The 20366-nt window shown below is 36.9% G+C and overlaps 10 protein-coding genes across 10 annotated transcripts; 4 read left to right on the top strand and 6 right to left on the bottom strand. All coding sequences in view use genetic code 12, as the record gives it.

The window, feature by feature from the left end:
* Nucleotides 1–19: 19 nt before the first annotated feature.
* Nucleotides 20–715, bottom strand: CORT_0G00600 (fumarylacetoacetate hydrolase; the record flags this gene model as incomplete). The annotated part of the gene is made up of 1 exon (XM_003870828.1): nt 20–715. The coding sequence occupies one exon, from the start codon at nt 713–715 to the stop codon at nt 20–22; it is 696 nt and encodes a 231-aa protein (XP_003870877.1).
* A 352-nt stretch (nt 716–1067) lies between these two features.
* CORT_0G00590 (Slm3 protein) lies at nt 1068–2345 on the top strand (the record flags this gene model as incomplete). The annotated part of the gene is made up of 1 exon (XM_003870827.1): nt 1068–2345. One exon carries the CDS (start codon nt 1068–1070, stop codon nt 2343–2345), a length of 1278 nt encoding a protein of 425 aa, XP_003870876.1.
* A 1040-nt stretch (nt 2346–3385) lies between these two features.
* On the bottom strand, nt 3386–5710 carry CORT_0G00580 (Rim101 transcription factor; the record flags this gene model as incomplete). Its single annotated transcript, XM_003870826.1, has 1 exon — nt 3386–5710. One exon carries the CDS (start codon nt 5708–5710, stop codon nt 3386–3388), a length of 2325 nt encoding a protein of 774 aa, XP_003870875.1.
* A 1903-nt stretch (nt 5711–7613) lies between these two features.
* Nucleotides 7614–8387, bottom strand: CORT_0G00560 (hypothetical protein; the record flags this gene model as incomplete). The annotated part of the gene is made up of 1 exon (XM_003870825.1): nt 7614–8387. One exon carries the CDS (start codon nt 8385–8387, stop codon nt 7614–7616), a length of 774 nt encoding a protein of 257 aa, XP_003870874.1.
* Nucleotides 8388–8859: 472 nt separating this feature from the next.
* Nucleotides 8860–9336, top strand: CORT_0G00550 (Ypi1 protein; the record flags this gene model as incomplete). The annotated part of the gene is made up of 1 exon (XM_003870824.1): nt 8860–9336. One exon carries the CDS (start codon nt 8860–8862, stop codon nt 9334–9336), a length of 477 nt encoding a protein of 158 aa, XP_003870873.1.
* Nucleotides 9337–9878: 542 nt separating this feature from the next.
* CORT_0G00540 (Wsc4 h) lies at nt 9879–11672 on the bottom strand (the record flags this gene model as incomplete). The annotated part of the gene is made up of 1 exon (XM_003870823.1): nt 9879–11672. One exon carries the CDS (start codon nt 11670–11672, stop codon nt 9879–9881), a length of 1794 nt encoding a protein of 597 aa, XP_003870872.1.
* A 3683-nt stretch (nt 11673–15355) lies between these two features.
* On the bottom strand, nt 15356–16468 carry CORT_0G00530 (hypothetical protein; the record flags this gene model as incomplete). Its single annotated transcript, XM_003870822.1, has 1 exon — nt 15356–16468. One exon carries the CDS (start codon nt 16466–16468, stop codon nt 15356–15358), a length of 1113 nt encoding a protein of 370 aa, XP_003870871.1.
* Nucleotides 16469–16612: 144 nt separating this feature from the next.
* On the top strand, nt 16613–16834 carry CORT_0G00520 (Rpc10 RNA polymerase subunit ABC10-alpha of RNA polymerase complexes I, II, and III; the record flags this gene model as incomplete). Its single annotated transcript, XM_003870821.1, has 1 exon — nt 16613–16834. One exon carries the CDS (start codon nt 16613–16615, stop codon nt 16832–16834), a length of 222 nt encoding a protein of 73 aa, XP_003870870.1.
* A 164-nt stretch (nt 16835–16998) lies between these two features.
* CORT_0G00510 (Mlh3 protein) lies at nt 16999–18852 on the bottom strand (the record flags this gene model as incomplete). Its single annotated transcript, XM_003870820.1, has 1 exon — nt 16999–18852. The coding sequence occupies one exon, from the start codon at nt 18850–18852 to the stop codon at nt 16999–17001; it is 1854 nt and encodes a 617-aa protein (XP_003870869.1).
* Nucleotides 18853–19738: 886 nt separating this feature from the next.
* On the top strand, nt 19739–20366 carry CORT_0G00500 (Hsp70 hsp70 chaperone; the record flags this gene model as incomplete). Its single annotated transcript, XM_003870819.2, has 1 exon — nt 19739–20366. A coding segment is annotated over one exon (628 nt), but the record flags the coding sequence as incomplete, so codon positions are not given.

Below are 20366 nucleotides of genomic sequence, written 5' to 3'. Positions count from 1 at the left end.
TTTATAAATAGAGAATGTTTTATGTTTCCTTATATTCGTAGTATCCTGGTTTGGTCTCTGCTTTGAACTTGATAGTTTCAATAACTTCCCTACCAACACTCAACGTAGCTTCTACTTCATCACCATCAACAATTGGACCCACACCTTTTGGAGTTCCTGTCAAGATCAAATCACCCTTTTCCAATGTCATAATGTTTGACATGTAGCTCAAGATTTTGTGTATTGGGAATAACATCAAATCAGACTTGTCTTGTTGTTTCACCTCGCCATTGATAGTCAATTTCAATTCAACATCATAAGGATCAGGAATCTTTTCCTTTGGGATAAATGCAGATACTGGTAAGAAAGTATCAAACCCTTTGGCAATTGACCAAGGCAACCCTTTTTTCTTTGCTTCATCTTGTACATTTCTCGCAGTCATATCAATAGTCAATGCATAACCCTCAATACTGTCAAGTGCTTCTTGCGGGGAGAACGTGTCGGGTAAATTCTTTAATTCACGATTCAATGTAAAAGCTAATTCAACTTCATGGTGGACAACAACCCCCCTGGGGATAAGAAATGGTCCGGCACTCGGTTTCAAGATAGCTGATGATGGTTTAAGAAAGAAGAATGGTTGTTGCGGTTTAGCACTGTTCAATTCCTTGATATGGGCCGCATAGTTACGGCCAATACAGAGTATCTTTCTTGCATTGTCGATGTACTTCAATGTCATTGTTGGAGGAAGTAGATTTTGAAGTGTTTTATTGGAATTGTTTGGTTGGGAATTGAAAAATTGGTCTCTCGGAGATTTTCGAGTGGAAAAAGTACTGATTTTCCCCACACTGTTATTGTGTAAGCGACTGCGGCAACATACAGAACACTCGGTCTAGTCGACACATTTGGTATATACCGCAGGCGACCCTTTGGCAAGTCATTGCGCTTAAGGTTGATTGATTAGTATGGCGAAAATATTAAAATCATCACTACTAAGGTTTCGGTTCCGAATCCGCTCTTTATCAACGAATGCTACCAAAAGTTAATGAAAAATTAGCGCATCACATTTCAATGTAGGGTTATAATCTGTCATGACTATGTTACGAGCTACTTTGAGGCTGCTACGACTACCACGAGTAAGACCTTACAGCGTTCATACACATCCATCACCATACTATCCCAAATTTAACACACATGCTTTACCATATGACCCACAAGAGCCAAGAAACCTTCTCCAACCAGAGCAAAATTACATCCAACCACAACCACAACTCAACGACACCATAATAGTGGCGATGTCATCCGGAGTTGACTCTTCAGTATGTGCCGCATTATACGCCAAGTACCCCAACGTGCGAGGGATATACATGTCAAACTGGTCCCAAACAGGCACTTGTACCGAACGGGATTGGAAAGATGTGAAGCAGGTTTGTCAAAAATTAGGCATCCCTTGTGAGCGAGTCAATTTTGAATCTGATTATTGGAATAATGTATTCACTCCCATGATTGATAAATATCGTGCTGGATTAACTCCTAATCCTGATGTCGGATGTAATAAACATGTCAAGTTTGGTAAATTGGCTCAATATTTGAATGATAAATACGGTGAGAAATGGTGGTTGGTGACGGGCCATTATGCGCGAGTGATGCAAAACGGCACTGGGGAATACCATTTACTTCGTGGATTGAGTACCCGTAAAGATCAATCGTACTATCTTTCATCAATTCCATCTGGTATTCTCAACAAGGTGATTTTCCCATTAGGTCATTATCTAAAATCAGAAACAAGAGACATGGCTTACCAATTTGACCTTCATGTGAAAAACAAACCCGATTCTCAAGGTCTATGTTTCGTTAACCCAAATCAATCGAATTTCCGTGATTTCCTCAATGAATATATCGAACCCAACCCCGGTGATATTGTAACTGAAGATGGTAAAATCTGGGGTCAGCATCAAGGGTTATGGCATGCTACAATTGGACAAAAATCAAGTGTTTCAATGCCTCAAGGTGATCCAAATTACAAAGGTGTTTGGTTTGTTGCTGAGAAGAATGTGACAAAAAATCAATTGGTTATAGTTAGAGGTCATGATAATCCAAAGCTTTACAAATCAAAAGTTACGGTTACTGATGTTGATTGGGTTTACGATGAGAAGAAAGTTGGTGCTCTTGATCCTATTGAAGTTGAGTTTCAACATCATTCATTATCGAGACCTACAAAAATTAAATTGTGGTGCTTGAAAAGTGATGGTGTTGTTGAATTGGAGTTGGTTGATAGTGTCAGGGCATTGGCCCCGGGTCAAGCAGGAGTGTTTTATCTTGGTAATCAGGTTTTGGGTGGTGGTGTGATATCAAAAACTGAATCATAGTAGGGGGCATAAATGTAAATTGTATATAGCAAACGCGCAAGGATTCCTGAAAGTGGGTTGGCTCTGGTACCAACAGACCTATATATTATAAATTAAATTTTAAGGAACTCTATATACTATTGTTTCGAGCTCAGAGCCAACTGTATCAAAAGTATAATCCAACGATTATGACTCAACGACAACGTGTAGCTTCTTTATGTACTTCATACTTTTTGCGTGCTGAACCAAATCCTATTACATTATTCTTCATCGCTGTCAAAATCACCCAAAGAGGTGACATAAATACCAAATACATCGTGACACAATACAGTACAGATTTACCACCCCAGAGGGGATAAACTTATTAAAAAACATTACATTACGATTAATTTATAGGTTTCTGTGCCTCAAAGTGTATTTCAACTCATGAGGTTTGGTTGGGGGAAAAGTCAAGAGAGATGATGCCGACGGTGTTGTTGGATTTGGTACCAACATCATTTCCTGTAGGAGCTTTCGTTATCGTTGAGACAAGGTCAGTGTACACTCACACATTTGTTGTTGGTACTCGTAGTATTGATATATAGTGAGGGGTCATTGTTAAGAAAGATTGCTTTGCGGAGTAAGATGATTGAACATGTGTGTCTTTGTACACAGGAAGAGTTGTACAGCAAGAGTGGTTGTTCGTACGAAATTTGGTGTATGTGTGTTAAAACATCGTTGTGAGAAAAAAATTCTCTGCCTATTTATCGGTGGTTGCAAAACCCGAAAACTATCAATACAATCACTCTTTAGTCAAACACATACACATATACATATAGGGATCCTTACGAAGTTGACAGAATAATAAACACGAAATCATTAACTTAAAACTCATGGTATACTAGTATACAAAAATATAAAAAGGAGCATTCACAAGATAGAAGTAAAAACAAATACATCATAGTTGAAATAAAAAACCAAACAAAAAAAGCACAATAATGTCAACATTGACTTAACGGAAACAAACTACCACCCAAATTAACGGAAAGGAAACATCAAAGTCATCTAAGAATACAATGCAATCAAAAAGCAGTAATGGTTGGATACAATTTCTTTTCTCCATAAATTGAATCACGTTTCAATTCATCCACCTGCTTTTGCTGTTCATCTTGTTTCTTTTCCGACTGTTGTTGTTGTTCCTTGATTTGTTGTTTCAATACTTCAACAACATGATGAATCAAAGCTCTGTGCTTTGCGACATCTTTAAGATTATATCCATCAACAATAACTTCATCATCATCATCATCATTGTCTTCTTCATCTGCTTCTCCACCATTCAAGTTCAATTTATCAAATAATGAATCAATTTCTTCTTCTTCGGAATAATCATCAGAGGAAACGTCATCAGATTCGTCATCGGATCCCTCTTCTTCTTCTTCATTGTCCAATTTTTGACCTGCTTTTTGGTAGATTGAAACACCATTAAATTCTAAACCATTAGCATGTGGTTGTTGTTGACCGTAGGATAAATTATATCCCATTGGTCTGTTGATTTGTGGGTACGAAGACAAGTATCCAGTAGAACCAGAATTGACTGCACCAGAAGTAGAAGCAGCAGTAGCGGCACCATGTTCTTTAGAACTAATTGAAGTTGATGGCAATACTGGTAAAGTAGGGTATACATGCGATGAGTGTTGGTGTGATGATGCAGTATGGATATTGCTGGCACCACTAGCAGACTGGCTTCCATGGCCATGAGCATGCTGTTGTTGATATTGTGATGACAAGTTCTGATATTGCATATCGATTGAATTGGACAAAGAGTTGAAAAATTTCTCGGCTTCATAGATGTTACTATTGTTTGCTGTGTGCGTGTATGATGGGTGTGGGTGTTGTTGTTGCTGCTGCTGTTGTTGTTGTTGTTGTTGTTGTTGTTGATATTGTGCATTACCATGTGGTCCATGGTGTAATTGATCATCCAAATGATTCAATCTGTTAAACATATCAATATTGTATTCAGTATTTGGCTTCATTCTCTTTGCATCGGAAAATTGTCCTTGAGCTTGTTGAGTGTATCCCCCATTTTGTTGGTTAACTTGTTGGAAATTGAAATCATTCAATATACTATTAACAACATACATGTTATGTTGAGAATTATTATCAAATCTTCTCTTTCTTGATTCTTCATCATGTCCATGAGCGCCACCAGCAACAGTAGCAAAATAAGGTAAATCACCATTTGCTTTATTCAACTTCAATTGTTGTTTAGCTTCCTTTTGTTGTTGTTTCAACAATTGTCTCTGAGCCTTCTTCAACTTCTTTGGATGATCGTCAGCATGAATCTTGGAATGTTTTTTCAAATCTTGAGGTCTCTTGAAAGATTTGGGACATAAATCACAATGGAATGGTTTTAATGGAACATGAACACGTAAATGAGAAGTGATATGATCTCTTTTGACTGTGGTTGTTCCACATTTTTCCCAATAACAAGTTAAACTTAAATTATTTGATGATTTTCTACCAACATGATCATCACATAAATGATCATACAAGGCTTCAGGAGATTCAAAAATGATGTTACATTCACCCCATAAACATTTGAATGGACCACGTAAATCTGCTTCTGTAATTTTTTTATAAGTCTTTTTTGGTGGTTTAGCTGAATAAGCATTGAAGGCGGAGCTCATTCTAGCATCATTCAATTGTGGTACTAGTTGGGAGGAAACTGCACCACTGTTTAAATATGATGGATGGTAGTGGTCACCTGACAACTCTTGATAAGCTCCAGTGGGATGGAACAGTTGTGCCGGTTGTTGTTGTTGTTGATGTTGAAGATGTTGCTGTTGATGTTGAAGATGTTGCTGTTGATGTTGCTGCTGTTGGTGATAAAAAGCATGACTATTGTAAAGTGGGTTTAAACTTGGATGTAATTGTGTTGGCTGTTGAGGCAAAACTGATGGTGCTGAGTTAGCAACACCTGAAGAAGTAATACCAGAAGCAGGTAAAGTTGAATTGTTAGTAGTTGCAACTTCTGCATGACTTACATCCAACACATCACCATTGCTTGAGATTGGTTGTCTACTCTTTGCATCATCCATAGGTGAATTAGCTAAAGAATGTGAAGTAAATGAAGAATGAGGTGACCCATTAGCATGATTAGTTCTTGGTGAATGGGACGAAGTTATTGATGACGGAGATGTAACATTATCCATTTCTAAATCAGTTGATGGTGATTTCTTGGTGATACTGTTACCACGAGACAGTTGTTGTGAGATACTAGAAACTTGCTGTGATTGTAAAAAAGGTTGCTGTTGGGAGGATTTATCTGCTCCGTTGTTGCCGTTACTGTTGTTATTGTTATAACTGTCTGCATTCAAGTATGAGACAGGATGTACGTTGTAATTCATATTATGTATATATTTTATTGTCTAGTGTAGTTCTGTAATTTAAGTCTAGTTTTATCAGTTGTGGAAAGTGGGTACAAGGTTGCTCTACTGCTGTTGTTGTTGTCGCTGTTATTGTTGTAAAATGAGTAGATTTGTACAAGAAGAGCAGAAAAGTATCAACAGTGTATTAAAAAAATAAAAGGGAAAGGAGGAGAGTATATATACAAACGAGTCTATTTTAAACTTTTACCTGCGCCTGCCTGTCTCTATCCAATTTTGTCCTCCCTCTCTAATCATTCATTTTTGTTTTTATTCGTTTCAGTCCTTCCGCATACGTTACAACCCCTTGCCCATTGACTCTACAATATGTGTGTTACGTAAAATGTGTCTATTACTAAAATGCCAAGATAAAAAAAAACTTTGAGTAATTTTTTTTTCTTGTCATTTCTTGGAGTTCTTAAAGAATATTGTTCTTCTCTCTGTATAGTAGAAACATTCCACTTTTTCTTAGGGCTAAGCGTATATTGAGATAGATGCATATTGTGGCTATGTTGTGGACAGAATACTACCACAGACTCCTTGTCATATTGACCCTTCTTACTCAAGTGTGTATGGACAGATTGTTACATTACTCCCATATTGCGCTATCACTCTTTGCTCGCCTTTATCGCACGTTGTCTAGTAATTCTCATATTTGCTTTTGTGAAATCAAATGTTTTGGTACACGATACACTACCTGTAACATCCTTACATCAATAGACAAGAATTTTTCTATCCTTAGTTATATTTTTTTCTTTTCTCTTGCATTTTTATATGCAGGTCTTTACCGAATCAGAAGACTTTTCGTGAGCCGAGCTCAATATTATTTTTCATTCTCCGGTTTCAACAAGCTCCATACATAGAGAACGTTCCTCTGTGTCGAAGAACCTGCATATGTTTTGGTCTTATATGAGTATTGTCGCAGATTCGACTCTTACGTCTTCACCGCGCTTGATTCATAATCCTATGCATTATATATTAAAGAAATTGTAGTTTGAATGTTTCCGTTGACAGAGTGGTTATGACAAGAAAGTACTGATAGCAGTTAATGTATATATGCAAAATACACATAGCCACTAGGCTTGATGTTCTAGATTACCCTTTCTACACATAACCATCCCCAGTTGAAAATCGATCATTTGTGTCAATTGAATTTTGTGTTACATCTTTTTTACGTATTTCTTCAACCTCTCTACCCCATCGTAATTTTTGTTTCTTCGTCTCTATGTCTGAAATTATGCAATGTGCAATATCTTTATATCCCCACTGATTGGTTATTACTCATGTAAAAGCTATGACGTTATACAACTGTCACTCTTTTGTAACTTTTTTCTTTTTTGGTTAATCGTATCCATATCTGTATTGGGTTAACTTAACAAAATTCTTTAGTAATTCCCTCTTCCCAAACTTCTTTGCATTTTGTTGTTTTATTTCCTCGGCATCAGTTTTCTGCAAAACACTATTCTCTTGGTGAACTTAAATACGACTTCTCACATTGCTAATTGCTAAATTTAGAACAGAATTTGTGGAGAGGGTATCCTTGACTTCGTGGCTTATACGGTTCTTTTTGTTTTCCTTTGTTGTAAAAAGAATTGGAACTGACCCCGTCATCTCAAAAGAGCTTCTTATCCTAAAACTATGTGATATGAAGTGGCTATAACATCAGATAATTGGTCCTATTCATCGTGTGCACAGTTATGCGCCTCGTTCTCCAGACATGACCCCTCTCTCTCTCTCTTGCTGTACAGTTATGCATCTTTTTCTTCGTAATTTACGGATTCGGGAACTTCAACCCTAAATTGATAAGGACATGACATCATCTACAAAGTTTGTTATTACCAACAAGAGAGAGGTACACCTGAATTAAAAGTGTCTCCTATATTAATCATCCAACTAAAATTATCCAAAGAATAAACACATATAACCTAACAAGATCATAAAGTTTGTTCCAAATGTAGCTCGCGTCTGACTTTAACACATCACCATCGTCTAGATTTTCTTCTCCTTTATCTTTTTCTGACCAAGAATGTTGTTTCTTCAGTTTGAACTTATCCATTTCCATAGCCATTTCTCCATCAGTCAATAACTCGGACCCAAGCTGATCAATACCAACAACATTATCATAGCTATACATCTGAATTCGAGCAGACCCATTCCCATTGGTAGTACTATTAACAACCCCATCAGCTCCCTGGTTATGGGACAACATTGAAAACTTTTTCCTTTTACTCTTTCTAGCCCCCTTAGCCCATCCCCATCCATCGTCATCAGAAGAATCATCATCTGAGCTGGATTCCCACATGGTTGAATGTCCATCACCAATTGATTTCTCAAGATAAACTCCTGCGTTTATTTGCCAACCGGATGAAGTACTTTCTCGTTCTAATTTTGTTCCTTGAATAATTGCAAATGACTTGTTATTGAAGCTATTGGCGTTGACGTTAGCGTTGGTGTTATTATTGATGAGTGGGACTAATGTTGAGTTGTGGGCGGGGCGTTTGTTTAAGACCTTTTTGTTAATGTCGTTGCTGTTGGTGGTGGTTCTTGATACGGCAATGATGATTGTTGGTAAAACTAATAGCATCAAGTAAAGTGTCAATGAGATGAGTTTTGGTGAGTTTGACAGGTGTGCACTCTTGGATCTAAACCCGACACGCATCTTTTGAGGTGGATGCGGTTAATATGTTCAGCTCTTTTGAAAAGAAATTGCTTTTGGGGGTATGGAGCCTGTGATGTAGCTTTTTATGGTATTGATTTTTTATTATGCTGCAAAAAATTAACTTTCTTTATTTTCAACTGCAAATTTCTTAAATACTAGGATGAACAAAGTGAATAGACGCAACTTTTAGTTTTACGTGTATTTGTGTATTCAATAGCATATTGTTAGCAATCTCTAATCAAAGTGGGAGGTCGTATAGCGAATCCGTTAGACGCTTGATATCCTTGTTTCTTTATAGCATAGAATATCGCACATACAGGTCCCACGTCACGTGATTGAATTCAAAAGATAACAATTATATGTCTCAATAAAAAAGCTGACAAAAATAGAAAATGATATGATACCACACACAACCAAAGAGTGAAATTTATACAACAGGTATTACCTAGTATCTACATATACGTCCATAATTATGCTGAACCAACCACAGTCGGGAATTGCATCACGCACACAAGTTATAGAACCTTCAAACAACGTCCTTCGTTTACGTCCCACTGAAGAACAGCAATCACAACAACAAGATGATGCTCCTTCCTCAGTATTAAAGAAAACCAAATCTAAATCGAAACAAAAGAAACCAAAAGTAAGGTGGACTCAAGATGTCGTTGATAACGAACACATGAACAAGAAAAAGACGAAAATATGTTGCATATTCCATCCACAACGATCGTTTGATGAAGAAGAAGCGCATGAACACGATCATGGTGGACACGGGTGTCCTAGTTCCAGTTCAGATTCGAGTAGTGATGAAAGTGATGCTAGTGATGGTGAAAGTGAAAGAGGAGCCAATGGTGGTGAAAAGAGCAAGAATGGTGCTGGGAATGTTAATGCTTATGAGTACCAGCCAAAGTATGAGAATCAATCGAAATTGCCTTCTGATCCCAGTTAGTGAAGATTGAGTTGACATAGTAGTTTTACATTTAGAATTATTCGTTTATATACAAGAAGGTATAACATAATACCAGTTGTTGTTCATACATTATTTTTGAGGAATAAGTAGGGAATTGTAATGATGAGGTAACACACTTATATTCAATTATGTGCCTGTATAATTTAATAGCATTGCCAACTTTTGAAAGCGTTTCTTCTAAGTTTCCACTCTTCGTCAACAAAATTTCATGACGGGCATTGCTCAAGCTACTTTTAAATGTACAATGTATTAACGATATGTATTGGCTATAAAAATATAGACAAAAATGAATCTGAAGTTATATGAAATTAAAAAGGTTAATAAAAACTGGCATTAAAACCTGTGTGGCTATATATAAAAATTGAGAATTGAAAACTAATGAATTTCAAGACAACGTAGATGTATAAATGTCTGTGTAATAATGAATGACACTATGCGATAAACGAATGTGAAATGATAAAAATGAATGCGAAAACGATGTGGATAGTGATAAATTGATGGTCCTTGGGGCTCCAGTTGTTCTAATCTGGATTGGCAATCTTCAAAGTTCCACCACCTGTACCTCCATTATGATCATGAAGATTATCAAGTGATTGACTAAACATTGGTTGATTATTTTCATCAATTGGAAACATGATAATGTCTCCATTATCATCCGATGAATCTCCACCACCCCCCATGCCAAAGCCCTGAGAGCCACGTAACAACTTCTTTCGAGACAAGTTTCGATTAATTCCCAGACCTCCACTAGATCCATAATCATTATTATAGTAGTAATTGCTATTAGCATTGGCTTTTTCCTTTTCGGCATGATTTGAACTACCACCCATAAACAATGAAAATAGCGTCTTGGTTGAATTATCTCGTTTCAATGATGAAAATGAAGATTGTTTACTATGACGATACTCCGGTGGTGCTGGATAGCTACTATTGCGTTGATGTCCTCGTTGGTTCTTGTTGAACGCAACAACTTTTTCATGGGCTACATCAACATCATCATAATCCAGTGAATAGCGGTTTTCTTCATCAGATGTATCACGATCACCAACACCAGCAACTCCACCGCGTCTACGACCAGTGCAACAACAGCAACAGTAGAGTATTGCAGAGACGATTCCTAAGACAACGACCCCGACTGCCGTGAATGTTCCGGCAACTTTTCCAGTATCGGAGAAGAATGCACTCTTGTTTTCGTTATCGGATGTAGGTGCTTCCAATGTGGACAGTTCGGAGTCGGATGAGGTTGCGGATGCGGTTGACGAAATTATTGGCTCAGTAGGTGATGACGATGCAGCTGCTCCTGCACCGCCTACTAAATCCGATGACGATGAAGAATCTCCTGATGTGGAAGTTAATTCACTGCTGCTACTCTCTGTAGACGATGATTGAATTGATGTTGAATTTGCCGATTGAGTAATGTACAATGTGCTCACCTGTTGTTGACTTTGGGTACCGTTAACTGTAACAACTGAAAACACTGTTGATGCTTCAACTTGAGTTGATATTAGCACAACTGTGGATGACACAACACTTGGTGATGATGATTTCGATGAGGTGCTTGAACTCAGCGTTATTGATGGTGATGGAGTAACTGTATAGTATTCGGTAACTTTGACTACATCGTTTGACAGATGAACTTGTGTGACTTGAGTTGTGCGGGTAACCATTGTTGTTGGTTGCGATGAGGGGGAACTAGTAGATGATGAAGTAGATGATGAAGTAGATGATGAAGTAGATGATGGAGTGGATGATGGAGTAGATGATGTACTTTGTGGTGTGGAGCTAGTTGAAGAAGTACTAGGTGAAGATGATGATGGAGTTGTGGATGTGGTTTGAGATATATTAGATGAAGATGTGGTGCTAGATGTACTACTCGTTGATGTAGTCTCATCATCTGTTTCTGTTTCTGTTTCTGTCTCTGTTTGACTTGTAGATGTAGTTTCACCACCAACAGTAGCACTAGGATCACCAAAAACCAAATATCCAAAATGATTTTCATCTCCACATTTTTCAACTGGATATCCAGGACAAGAAGTATCACAATCACTCAAATCTATTTGATTTTCAGGCACATCATTACCACAATAACAATCAAATCGTGACAATATTGCCACAGCGTACCCTAATTTCTGACATCGATCTTGACAGTACCCATTTGACATGTATTGGTCAGACGTGGAATCCGAACCCAAGTTTTGTGTTGAGCAATATGTTAATGATAGTGAAGCACATGGTGTGATTATAAGGAATGACAATAGTAGGAAGATAATATTATATAGTGTTGTTGTTGTTGAAGCTTTGCTGTTTGTGATCATCGGGTGTCGATGATGACTTGGGGCTAGTTTTGTTGATGATAGTTATGTCGAAGAGGAGGATTGGGGGTGAAATTTGGAGCAAGGTGGATGAATGCTCGGGTGAACCTCGGTTTGGTATCTTTCTATGATGGACTAGATTGAACCGAGCGGCTAGGTATTGTCAAGAAAGGGTTTGAGACTTATTTGTCAAAGCTTTACCCTTTTTTACTTCTTTCGACAATTGAAAAAGTAAGATAGTGGATTGTGAATCAAGAGAGACAGGTAAAGGTTTTTATTAGTTTTTAATTCCTCTTCCCTTGTATTGTTTCCCTGTTTTTTATGACCTTATTGTATTGTTCGGTATATAAAATTGCAATTGTTGTTGTCTTTTTACCTTTGTGTAACACTTTCTATTTTTATTATATTTGTTAATTTCTTTTTGTATTGTTCTTCCCTTTTTCCTTTCCTTTCCTTTTCCTTTTCCTTTGCTGTGAAATTTCTCTGTTTATATGCAACTATGATAGTATGAGTTATATGAAGAAATGTTTTCAACTAAGGAGACCGATCTCTTCCCTTTGCAATTTAGTTGGTTGAAACTGAATAGATCTATGTGGATAAATAATTACTTTCGAATTTCAGCCCCCTTGTCGTTGATTCGAGGATACTGTTTTTTCACTAACTATGTTGCAGTGCTTATATTCTCCTTTGAACTGCAAAAGTATGGAATGAAAAAAAAAAAAATCTCCTTGGCCAAGTGTTGTCTTTGTGTACAGTAAACGAAGGGCGGGAGATCTTCAGTGTGTGTACGTTTTATTTTAAGTTTTCTCCTTCAAATGATTTAATGTTCGTAATGCTAATTCAAAAAAAAGTGATATCTGTGCTTTAACTTGAGTAAGTGGTAATAGATAGATCGAGAATTGGCGTAGTAGTTGTCTAGGTATGGAATTGCTGGAATATTTGAAAAGCTCACGTGGGGTGGTTTAAGGTACGTAGATTTTGGTGTGAAAAAGCAAGTCAATGCGAACTAAAGGGGGAGCGATATTTAGGTACAAAGCAAAGAAGAGTAAAGTAAGCTATATATATACACGCTCTTTGTCTTTCTTTGATATTTGTTTGGAAAGACACAGTTAACAAACAACCATTGTGTGTTTCCGAGGGTTCGCCTTTGTTTTCACATTCACAACGGGCGTCCCCGCGTGCCCGTTATTCATTTGTACATTCTCTCCGGAAGATATGGGATCTAAGCTTTTTCTAACCATAAATAGCTACTACTGAAACTTGGAGATTTAAAAACAGAGGCAAAATTCGGTATTGTATGGCAATGTTTACATATCTACATCCATTCTGTTACCATTTTTAGTTATTTCTTTATCCCTTTGTGTATCACTTCCGGTATTGTTGTAATTACATTTGCTCTTTGCTATTGTTGTCTAATCTATTGTTGTCTAATCTATTGTTCGTACTCTCTGTTAACACTCACCCATGGAGACTCTATTGTTGTTGGCGCTTTAGTGTTTACAGTAGTTTCAAGTTTAGTTAGTGTTATACAGATTAAGAGGTTGCGCATTTCTCAGTTACACAAAACAATATTGTTCATTGCTCAAAGGAAAATCAAGCAATACAAAACTTGTTAGTAGAGTGGCTTTTGAACGTAATATTGCATGTGAATAAATAGAGATAGTGTTTTTGATCAAGTACCTTGGGCTAAAGTACTTCAAGCTTCACGTTGGTGTAACAAGTCACTGTCGGTTAACGACATTGTTTATGTACAATCGGAATTCCTGATCTGCACAAAATTGTAAAGCGTTAGCTTTTCTTTTGTGATAAATTACTCTGTGTACTTCTTGGTAATTACAGTTTCCCCCGAGGCGAAATCTTGCTTTATGAAACATCTTTTAGTGGAAGGAAGAAGCAGAGATAGTGTTAGTGATAAGAATGGTGGTCATGTGAAATGGTTACAATGAGACAACTCAACCATGTGGTTAGTATACTCTACAGTCAACAAACCAAACATGTATACCTTTGTAGTACAAGACAATCACTGTCCTTCAATTTTCGAGGGACAAACCACAAAAATGTTACTGCGCAAACACAAAGAATTATACCAAAATGTGATTGCGTCATAGAGGTTGTTGGAAATGAAATTGAATGCAGGTGCTGAGAAAATTTCTTGTCCAAGTTTCGTGCACAGAAAAGTAACCTCTTTCAGCAGAATCAACTGACTTTTCTGGTGTACACCTTACTCACAACTATACCACTCAATCCTCACATTCTCAAAGAGCCAAACTTAATGGATATCTCGGAAGTAAAAGGGTTATGAGAAAATTCGCAACTTTTTTCATTCGAGAAATCAACAATACAACTATTAACTGTCTCGATTGTGATTTAAAATATAGTATAATATAATATAATGTGCGTTTTGTGCATATAACTTTAATGTATAATGTGGCTCATGTTGTGTGTGAATATGTATGATTTTGTAATTACTCAATTGGGTAACAATTTTACCAATTCAAGAAACGTGCGAAGGAGAAAAAACATACAAAATTAAATCCTTATTCATCATCAATGCAATTCAATTTCAAGAATCTTCTAGGAACGAAGAGAATAACAAGGAAGATTTGCAGTGGGTGGATCGGATGCTCTAAAATTGTAGATCTTCTAATCAAGAATTGTCGGTGAGTAGACTAAACGAGTGTATCACCAATCCGATTTAAGTTCACCTGCGTATCAAGGTTGAAAAACAATGTAAACAATAGAGTTGAAGAGATAACGATATAAGTTCATGAACATGAAATTTTCATCTCCTTGGAAGCAGACTTTAAATCCCTCATGAGATGGATTGGTTCATCGCATTTGAAAAGAGATTGGTATGAATGTGATTATTGCCGTTGCTGAAATGGGTAAGTAGTGGGGATGGATTTTCGCGCTTGTCTTCACCATTATGCCTCAAAAACGTGTTGGGGCTTAGTGATTTCAGTTGACTCACAAGCCTGCAAGGGAGCCACAATTTCTGGTAATCTCGGATGTTGTAGATAAAGTTTCTTTCGGGAGGTGAAATTTATCGGAGATTAAATTTTCTTAGTTTGTGCAATCGTCACCTATCGGAATTAAGTATGTGTTATAACTGTATGTAAATGCAAGGAATGCGAGCAATTTTAAAAGAGGAAAACGTTTGCATTGCATTTAGCAAGATTTGTAGATGTAAGTGGAATTGAAACTTCTACACACTACCTGTCTCGGAATAACGAATCGTGTCCTATTCAAAAGCAATTTACTTGCTTCAGAGTATGGTTCAAGAAAATAAATGTTAATACGTTTTAGATGAAGGGGAAGTAAGTGTACCCGTGATTGATTGCAACTTACATACATTTTAAAAAAATGGTCGTGGAGAAGTTTGTTTACTATTACTGCAAAAATTTTGTAAGAAAATTCCAGTTGTTTCTTTTCGTAGTAGCATCGTAATCTTTATTAGCCAGCACCATTACGTCGAGAACAACTCTTATTTATGATCCTTTTGTTGTCAATCACAGTAACAATTTTAGTGGAAAATATGAAATAAACCAGATTGCATTTAGTTGTTTTTCACCTCGCAACCACTGCGAATACAGTACGATTTGCAACTTGTACCAAAAGTTGAAAAACCTACAAGTTCAAACAACCAATCCCCTCTTTATACACAATAATACCTCCTTTATCAATCACTATTTACAGGAATCTAGATCTCTAACCATTTTTCTATGTAATGCGTCAGGTATAGGAACTTTTTGATGATCCATCTCCTCAAGAAATTGTTGTTTTAAATATGGTGATGATATAATATCATAAATTCTTGACCAAGTAGTTAAATTGATTTCAACCCCAGCGTCATTGGCCAAATATAGATATTTTAAAACTAGCTGCAACAGATTTGCTCTTGATCGTATGCGAGATTGTTTGCGAACTATATTTATCATGGTGTTGATTGTTTGAGTGTCTATGTTGTGACCATCGCGATTCATGGATACGATGAGGGCTCGGGCTAAGAATGATTGGTTTTTGGTAACGCCGAAATAGTGCATAAGATGATTGTACGAAGTTATAGAACGGTAGGGTGCCATTTCGAAATTGTTTAATTTGTGAGAATCGAGAAGAATTTGCGGTATTATCCCTGATAAACTAGATGCATTTTGCCATTGATGTTGGATATGAGCCAAGTCGTGAATGTAATTTGTAAAAACATGTGTCGTCAACGGCTGTGGTAAATTAGGTAATGGTCCATAGTTAATGCAATATCGAGTAGACGGATGATATAGCTGATGATCAGTTGATTCTTGAGCTAAGATGTGATGTTTATAGGTTTCACTTTGAATATTTTTCAAATGTGGTGGAGTAATCTCAATCAAGTATTGAAGCATCTTGTGAAAGATTTGTCGATTTTCGAAATACACTTGTAATTGATCTTGAACTTTGGTTGATTTGCGTTTAGCCCAATTACGTCTAGCTTCTTCAACATTGTACTTGGTGTCATTCTCTGATTCTGCATTCAGCTGGTATGGGGTAGCTTGTTGGCTGGTATTGAAAGTTTTCAAGTTGGGCATATCTAAAGGTTCTAGGAATTCTCGAAATAGTTGTTGGTACGGTATGCGTCTATAGGTAATGGGGTATGGGATCGAAGGTGGATCATTAGTGAATGTAATCGTATTTGAAGACATGTTGGTGGGTACGTTGCCCGTGGCAGTAGAGCTACTCGGTCGTGGAGTATAAATACTAGGTCGTAGGACATGTTCAGGTACTGACTTAGTTAGTCGAAGTATTGTTTCTTTCAATGCATTCATATCATTTCGATCATTGATTAACAACAACCTAATTCACTCTTAAACGAATTTTTCAGTCCGTATACAAATCGGAAACAGAAAAAAAAATTGTTCCATCATCGACATCATCACTAACTCAACCAACTCATCTGTATTATAGCTACTATGGCCTCCCCACAAAGAGAAGGATTCACTATCCCTACATCGATATCACATGCTGCATCAGCACAAATTACTAATAAATCTCTTGGTGTCAAGTACAACTGTGCTCAATGTGCTGCTTCTTTCTCACTAGGTAAAAATGATGCTATTAGGTGTAAAGAATGTGGACATCGTGTTATTTATAAAGCTAGGACGAGAAGAATGGTCCAGTTTGAGGCTAGATAAGGGAGCAGGAAGAGATGTGAAAGGGTGACGCATAAAACGTTATAAGGGAAGAGATGGGGCATTTGTGGGTTATTTGCCACATTTTCAAATGTGTGTATTTATGTATAATAGACAACAAAATCGGTATATTGATTTTTTAACACAGGGAATAGCTTTTCAGCCAGTTATTCGTTGCTATGTAGATTAACTAATGGCACTATAGATGGTCTGCCATGTGCGCAATAAAATGGTAGCCTACATCTACTCAACTTTTCAACTAATTGATGCATTTCTGTCATAGTTAATTCATCACCAAACATAATTGCTGATCGACAAGCTCTAGAATTGATTAAATTTGTGATAGATTGTGGAACATGATGCATGATTGTAAACCAGTCCGAAGAAGTTGCCTCAAAAATTTGACTTTTGATGTTGTTTTGTAAATCGTAACAATGCTGGATCAAGATACTCTTGATGAAATGAGCATCACTGGAAGTGTTAATGAAAAGTTCCGGCACGTTGGTGATTACCAAATCATAGTTTTCTGCATCAGAGTGGTAAATGATGCCCCAAAACTTAAAATTGGTGCGATATTGCTGCAATAGAAGATGCTCACTTGATGATACTTTTATTCGTATTGGTTGTGCAAGTCGTAAATTTCGTGGCATGTTGGTTACAAATTCTTGCATCAATTCTTCCACTTTGATTCTTTCATCGGCTGCATGCTGGTCCAATACAACTAGTTTAAAATCAATAACTAAAAGGATGAATTTCTTGTCAATTTGTTTGATAATTCGATATTTTTGGAGATGTAGTCTGTCAAATTGGATGTGTTCGTATTCGTTTAGCTTGTGAGTGACATGGTCATGGTCACATTTATGAGTTGTTTTGTTGGTGTCCGGTGGTTGCAATTGAGGCTTCAGGTACTGTGATTTCCCACAACCAACCATACCTTCAATTTCTCTATTGTTGACACCACCCCATCGAACATTTGTATTTAGAATAAATTTATCAGTCTTTGCTCTCTTGGGACTCGGCAGAAATGTGATTTCATGCTTATTTGTTGGTTGTTTCAGTTGTCCTATACGTACGAACTTCGTGAAAATTCGTTTCAATATGTCGAGCACGACTAACCAAGAATATGATCCCTCAGTAACATCCTTATCACATGTAATCGAAATTAGGAAAGTAGGATACTTGTGTATCATTTTCTTTCTTGGACTTGGATCCTGTTCACCGAAATCCTCAAAGATATTATTCAATGTGGCGTTATCTGTTCTCGATAAGGACTTTAACTTGTTGTTGATAAACACATACTGGTGAATTTTGGAGCTTATTGTTTGAAATCCAATTATTCCATCAATTCGATAGGATTTGAATGTAGCTTTAACAGGCTTAAATTGAATTTCGATGTCATATAAATCTCGCAACAATTTCACATCAGATGCTGCATTTGTCGATAAAATCTCTTCGAAAGTAGATTTTTGTGAATTATACAACTCCAAACTGACATACACTCGGGTTTTCCTAAATAGGACTTTGAGTAAAGCCAACTTGACATCATTTACGATTTTGTAAATTGGAGTTGCTTTTAGTTGGGCTTGTCTCACAGGTAAATTGTTGAAAATGCTCGATACAATATATATTGTACCATGATCCCCTATCGGCCCTGGCTTGAAGTAACTACTCTTTAAGTCAGTTTCATTGCATAATTGTGCTAAGAAAGTTTTCCCAGGGGTGGTTTTATAAGGACATTTGTACTCCTTTGACTTGGAAACTATCGTAATGTTTGATACAACTTCAAGTCCACCAAATTTCTCACTATTAGCTAGTTCCTCCAATTGATCAGGTGTGTATCCGACGTCATTGCTTTGAATGAATACTGCAACTGATTGTAAGTCGACTTTGATTGAAATTTTAGTTGCATTTGAGGAGAAACATCTTTGCAAAATAGTTTCCACAATTGTGTCAATAGAATTGAAGTAGAGATGATACTTGATTTGATTGATTACTGAATCATCAAGCTTTTGTACTTTCATTTCATTATCATCTTTCAGTTGTTGCTAGAAAGTTGTAGAAAGATCTCGAATGGACTTCCGATTGTAGTGATACAATTTATTTTCAATTGAAGCGAGAAGAGAAGACAGGGAATGCGACACAAAGATTAACACATCTGTTTGCTCCATTCGTACAGACCGTGGCAGAAGTGTGATCCCGGTATTGTAAAAACAATTGACTAATTCAGAAAGCAAATGTCGTATTAGACAAACAAGTAGGTAGATCTCTTTTAGAGAAACACATGATGTAATTGATTCTGCAATTTTTGTCACGGAACGAGGGGGTATGTTTTGTGACAACTATATTGACAATATGGAACAAAGAGAATGATGTGGAATCGCAGGTTGTTCGAAGATTGTTAGTAAAGCATACAACCGAGCTGCGTCTTAAAAATTGCCTTGCGCTGATTAGTAGCTAAAATTTTTGCCGTGGAGATCGGCAACTGTGGCTCTTAGCAAAAAGAGGGGTATCTATGTTGAATAGGTTGTGAAACCTCAGGAGAACTTGATAGTAGGTCCTACCCTGTCATTACAATTGATGTTTGAAGTGGTCTTGAAGGAATACGTTTGCAATTAATGAACTCCTAATGTCGTTTTCAGAATGACGCAAATTATGAAGCTGTGACACGAACACAGAATGAAAGGTCATTCGATAGAAATTAATCGAATATTCTATCAACTCACACAAAGTGAATTATATGCAGTATTTACTTATTTTAATTGCAGCCATAACCATGTACCCCTTTTAATGTAGCAAACTAAAGTTTTTATATATAAATGTCAATTGAAGTTTCCAATTGAATCAAAATTACATCACATTTCTTCCACTTCTTCTACATCAATTGAGCTAGAAATATAACACTTCATAATGTCTAAAGCTGTTGGTATTGATTTAGGAACCACATACTCTTGTGTGGCTCATTTTGCAAACGATAGAGTTGAAATTATTGCTAATGACCAAGGTAACAGAACTACTCCATCTTTTGTTGCCTTCACTGATACTGAGAGATTAATTGGTGATGCTGCCAAGAATCAAGCTGCTATCAACCCAGCCAACACTGTTTTCGATGCTAAACGTTTAATTGGTAGAAAATTTGACGATCCAGAAGTTCAGAATGACATCAAACATTTCCCATTTAAAGTTATCGACAAGGGTGGTAAACCAAACATTCAAGTTGAATACAAAGGTGAAACTAAGGTTTTCACTCCAGAAGAAATCTCTTCAATGGTATTGGTTAAAATGAAGGAAGTTGCTGAAGGTTTCTTGGGTGGTACTGTTAAAGATGCTGTTGTCACTGTTCCAGCTTACTTTAACGATTCTCAAAGACAAGCTACCAAGGATGCCGGTTTGATTGCCGGTTTGAACGTTTTGAGAATTATTAACGAACCAACTGCTGCTGCCATTGCTTATGGTTTGGACAAGAAAGGTTCAAAAGGTGAACATAATGTCTTGATCTTTGACTTGGGTGGTGGTACTTTTGATGTTTCATTGTTGG

Source organism: Candida orthopsilosis (genome assembly GCF_000315875.1).
Source record: "Candida orthopsilosis Co 90-125, chromosome 7 draft sequence".
NCBI lineage: Eukaryota > Fungi > Ascomycota > Pichiomycetes > Serinales > Debaryomycetaceae > Lodderomyces > Lodderomyces orthopsilosis.
Note: the sequence above shows the minus strand (reverse complement) of the source record. Positions and strands in the feature narration are given on the sequence as shown.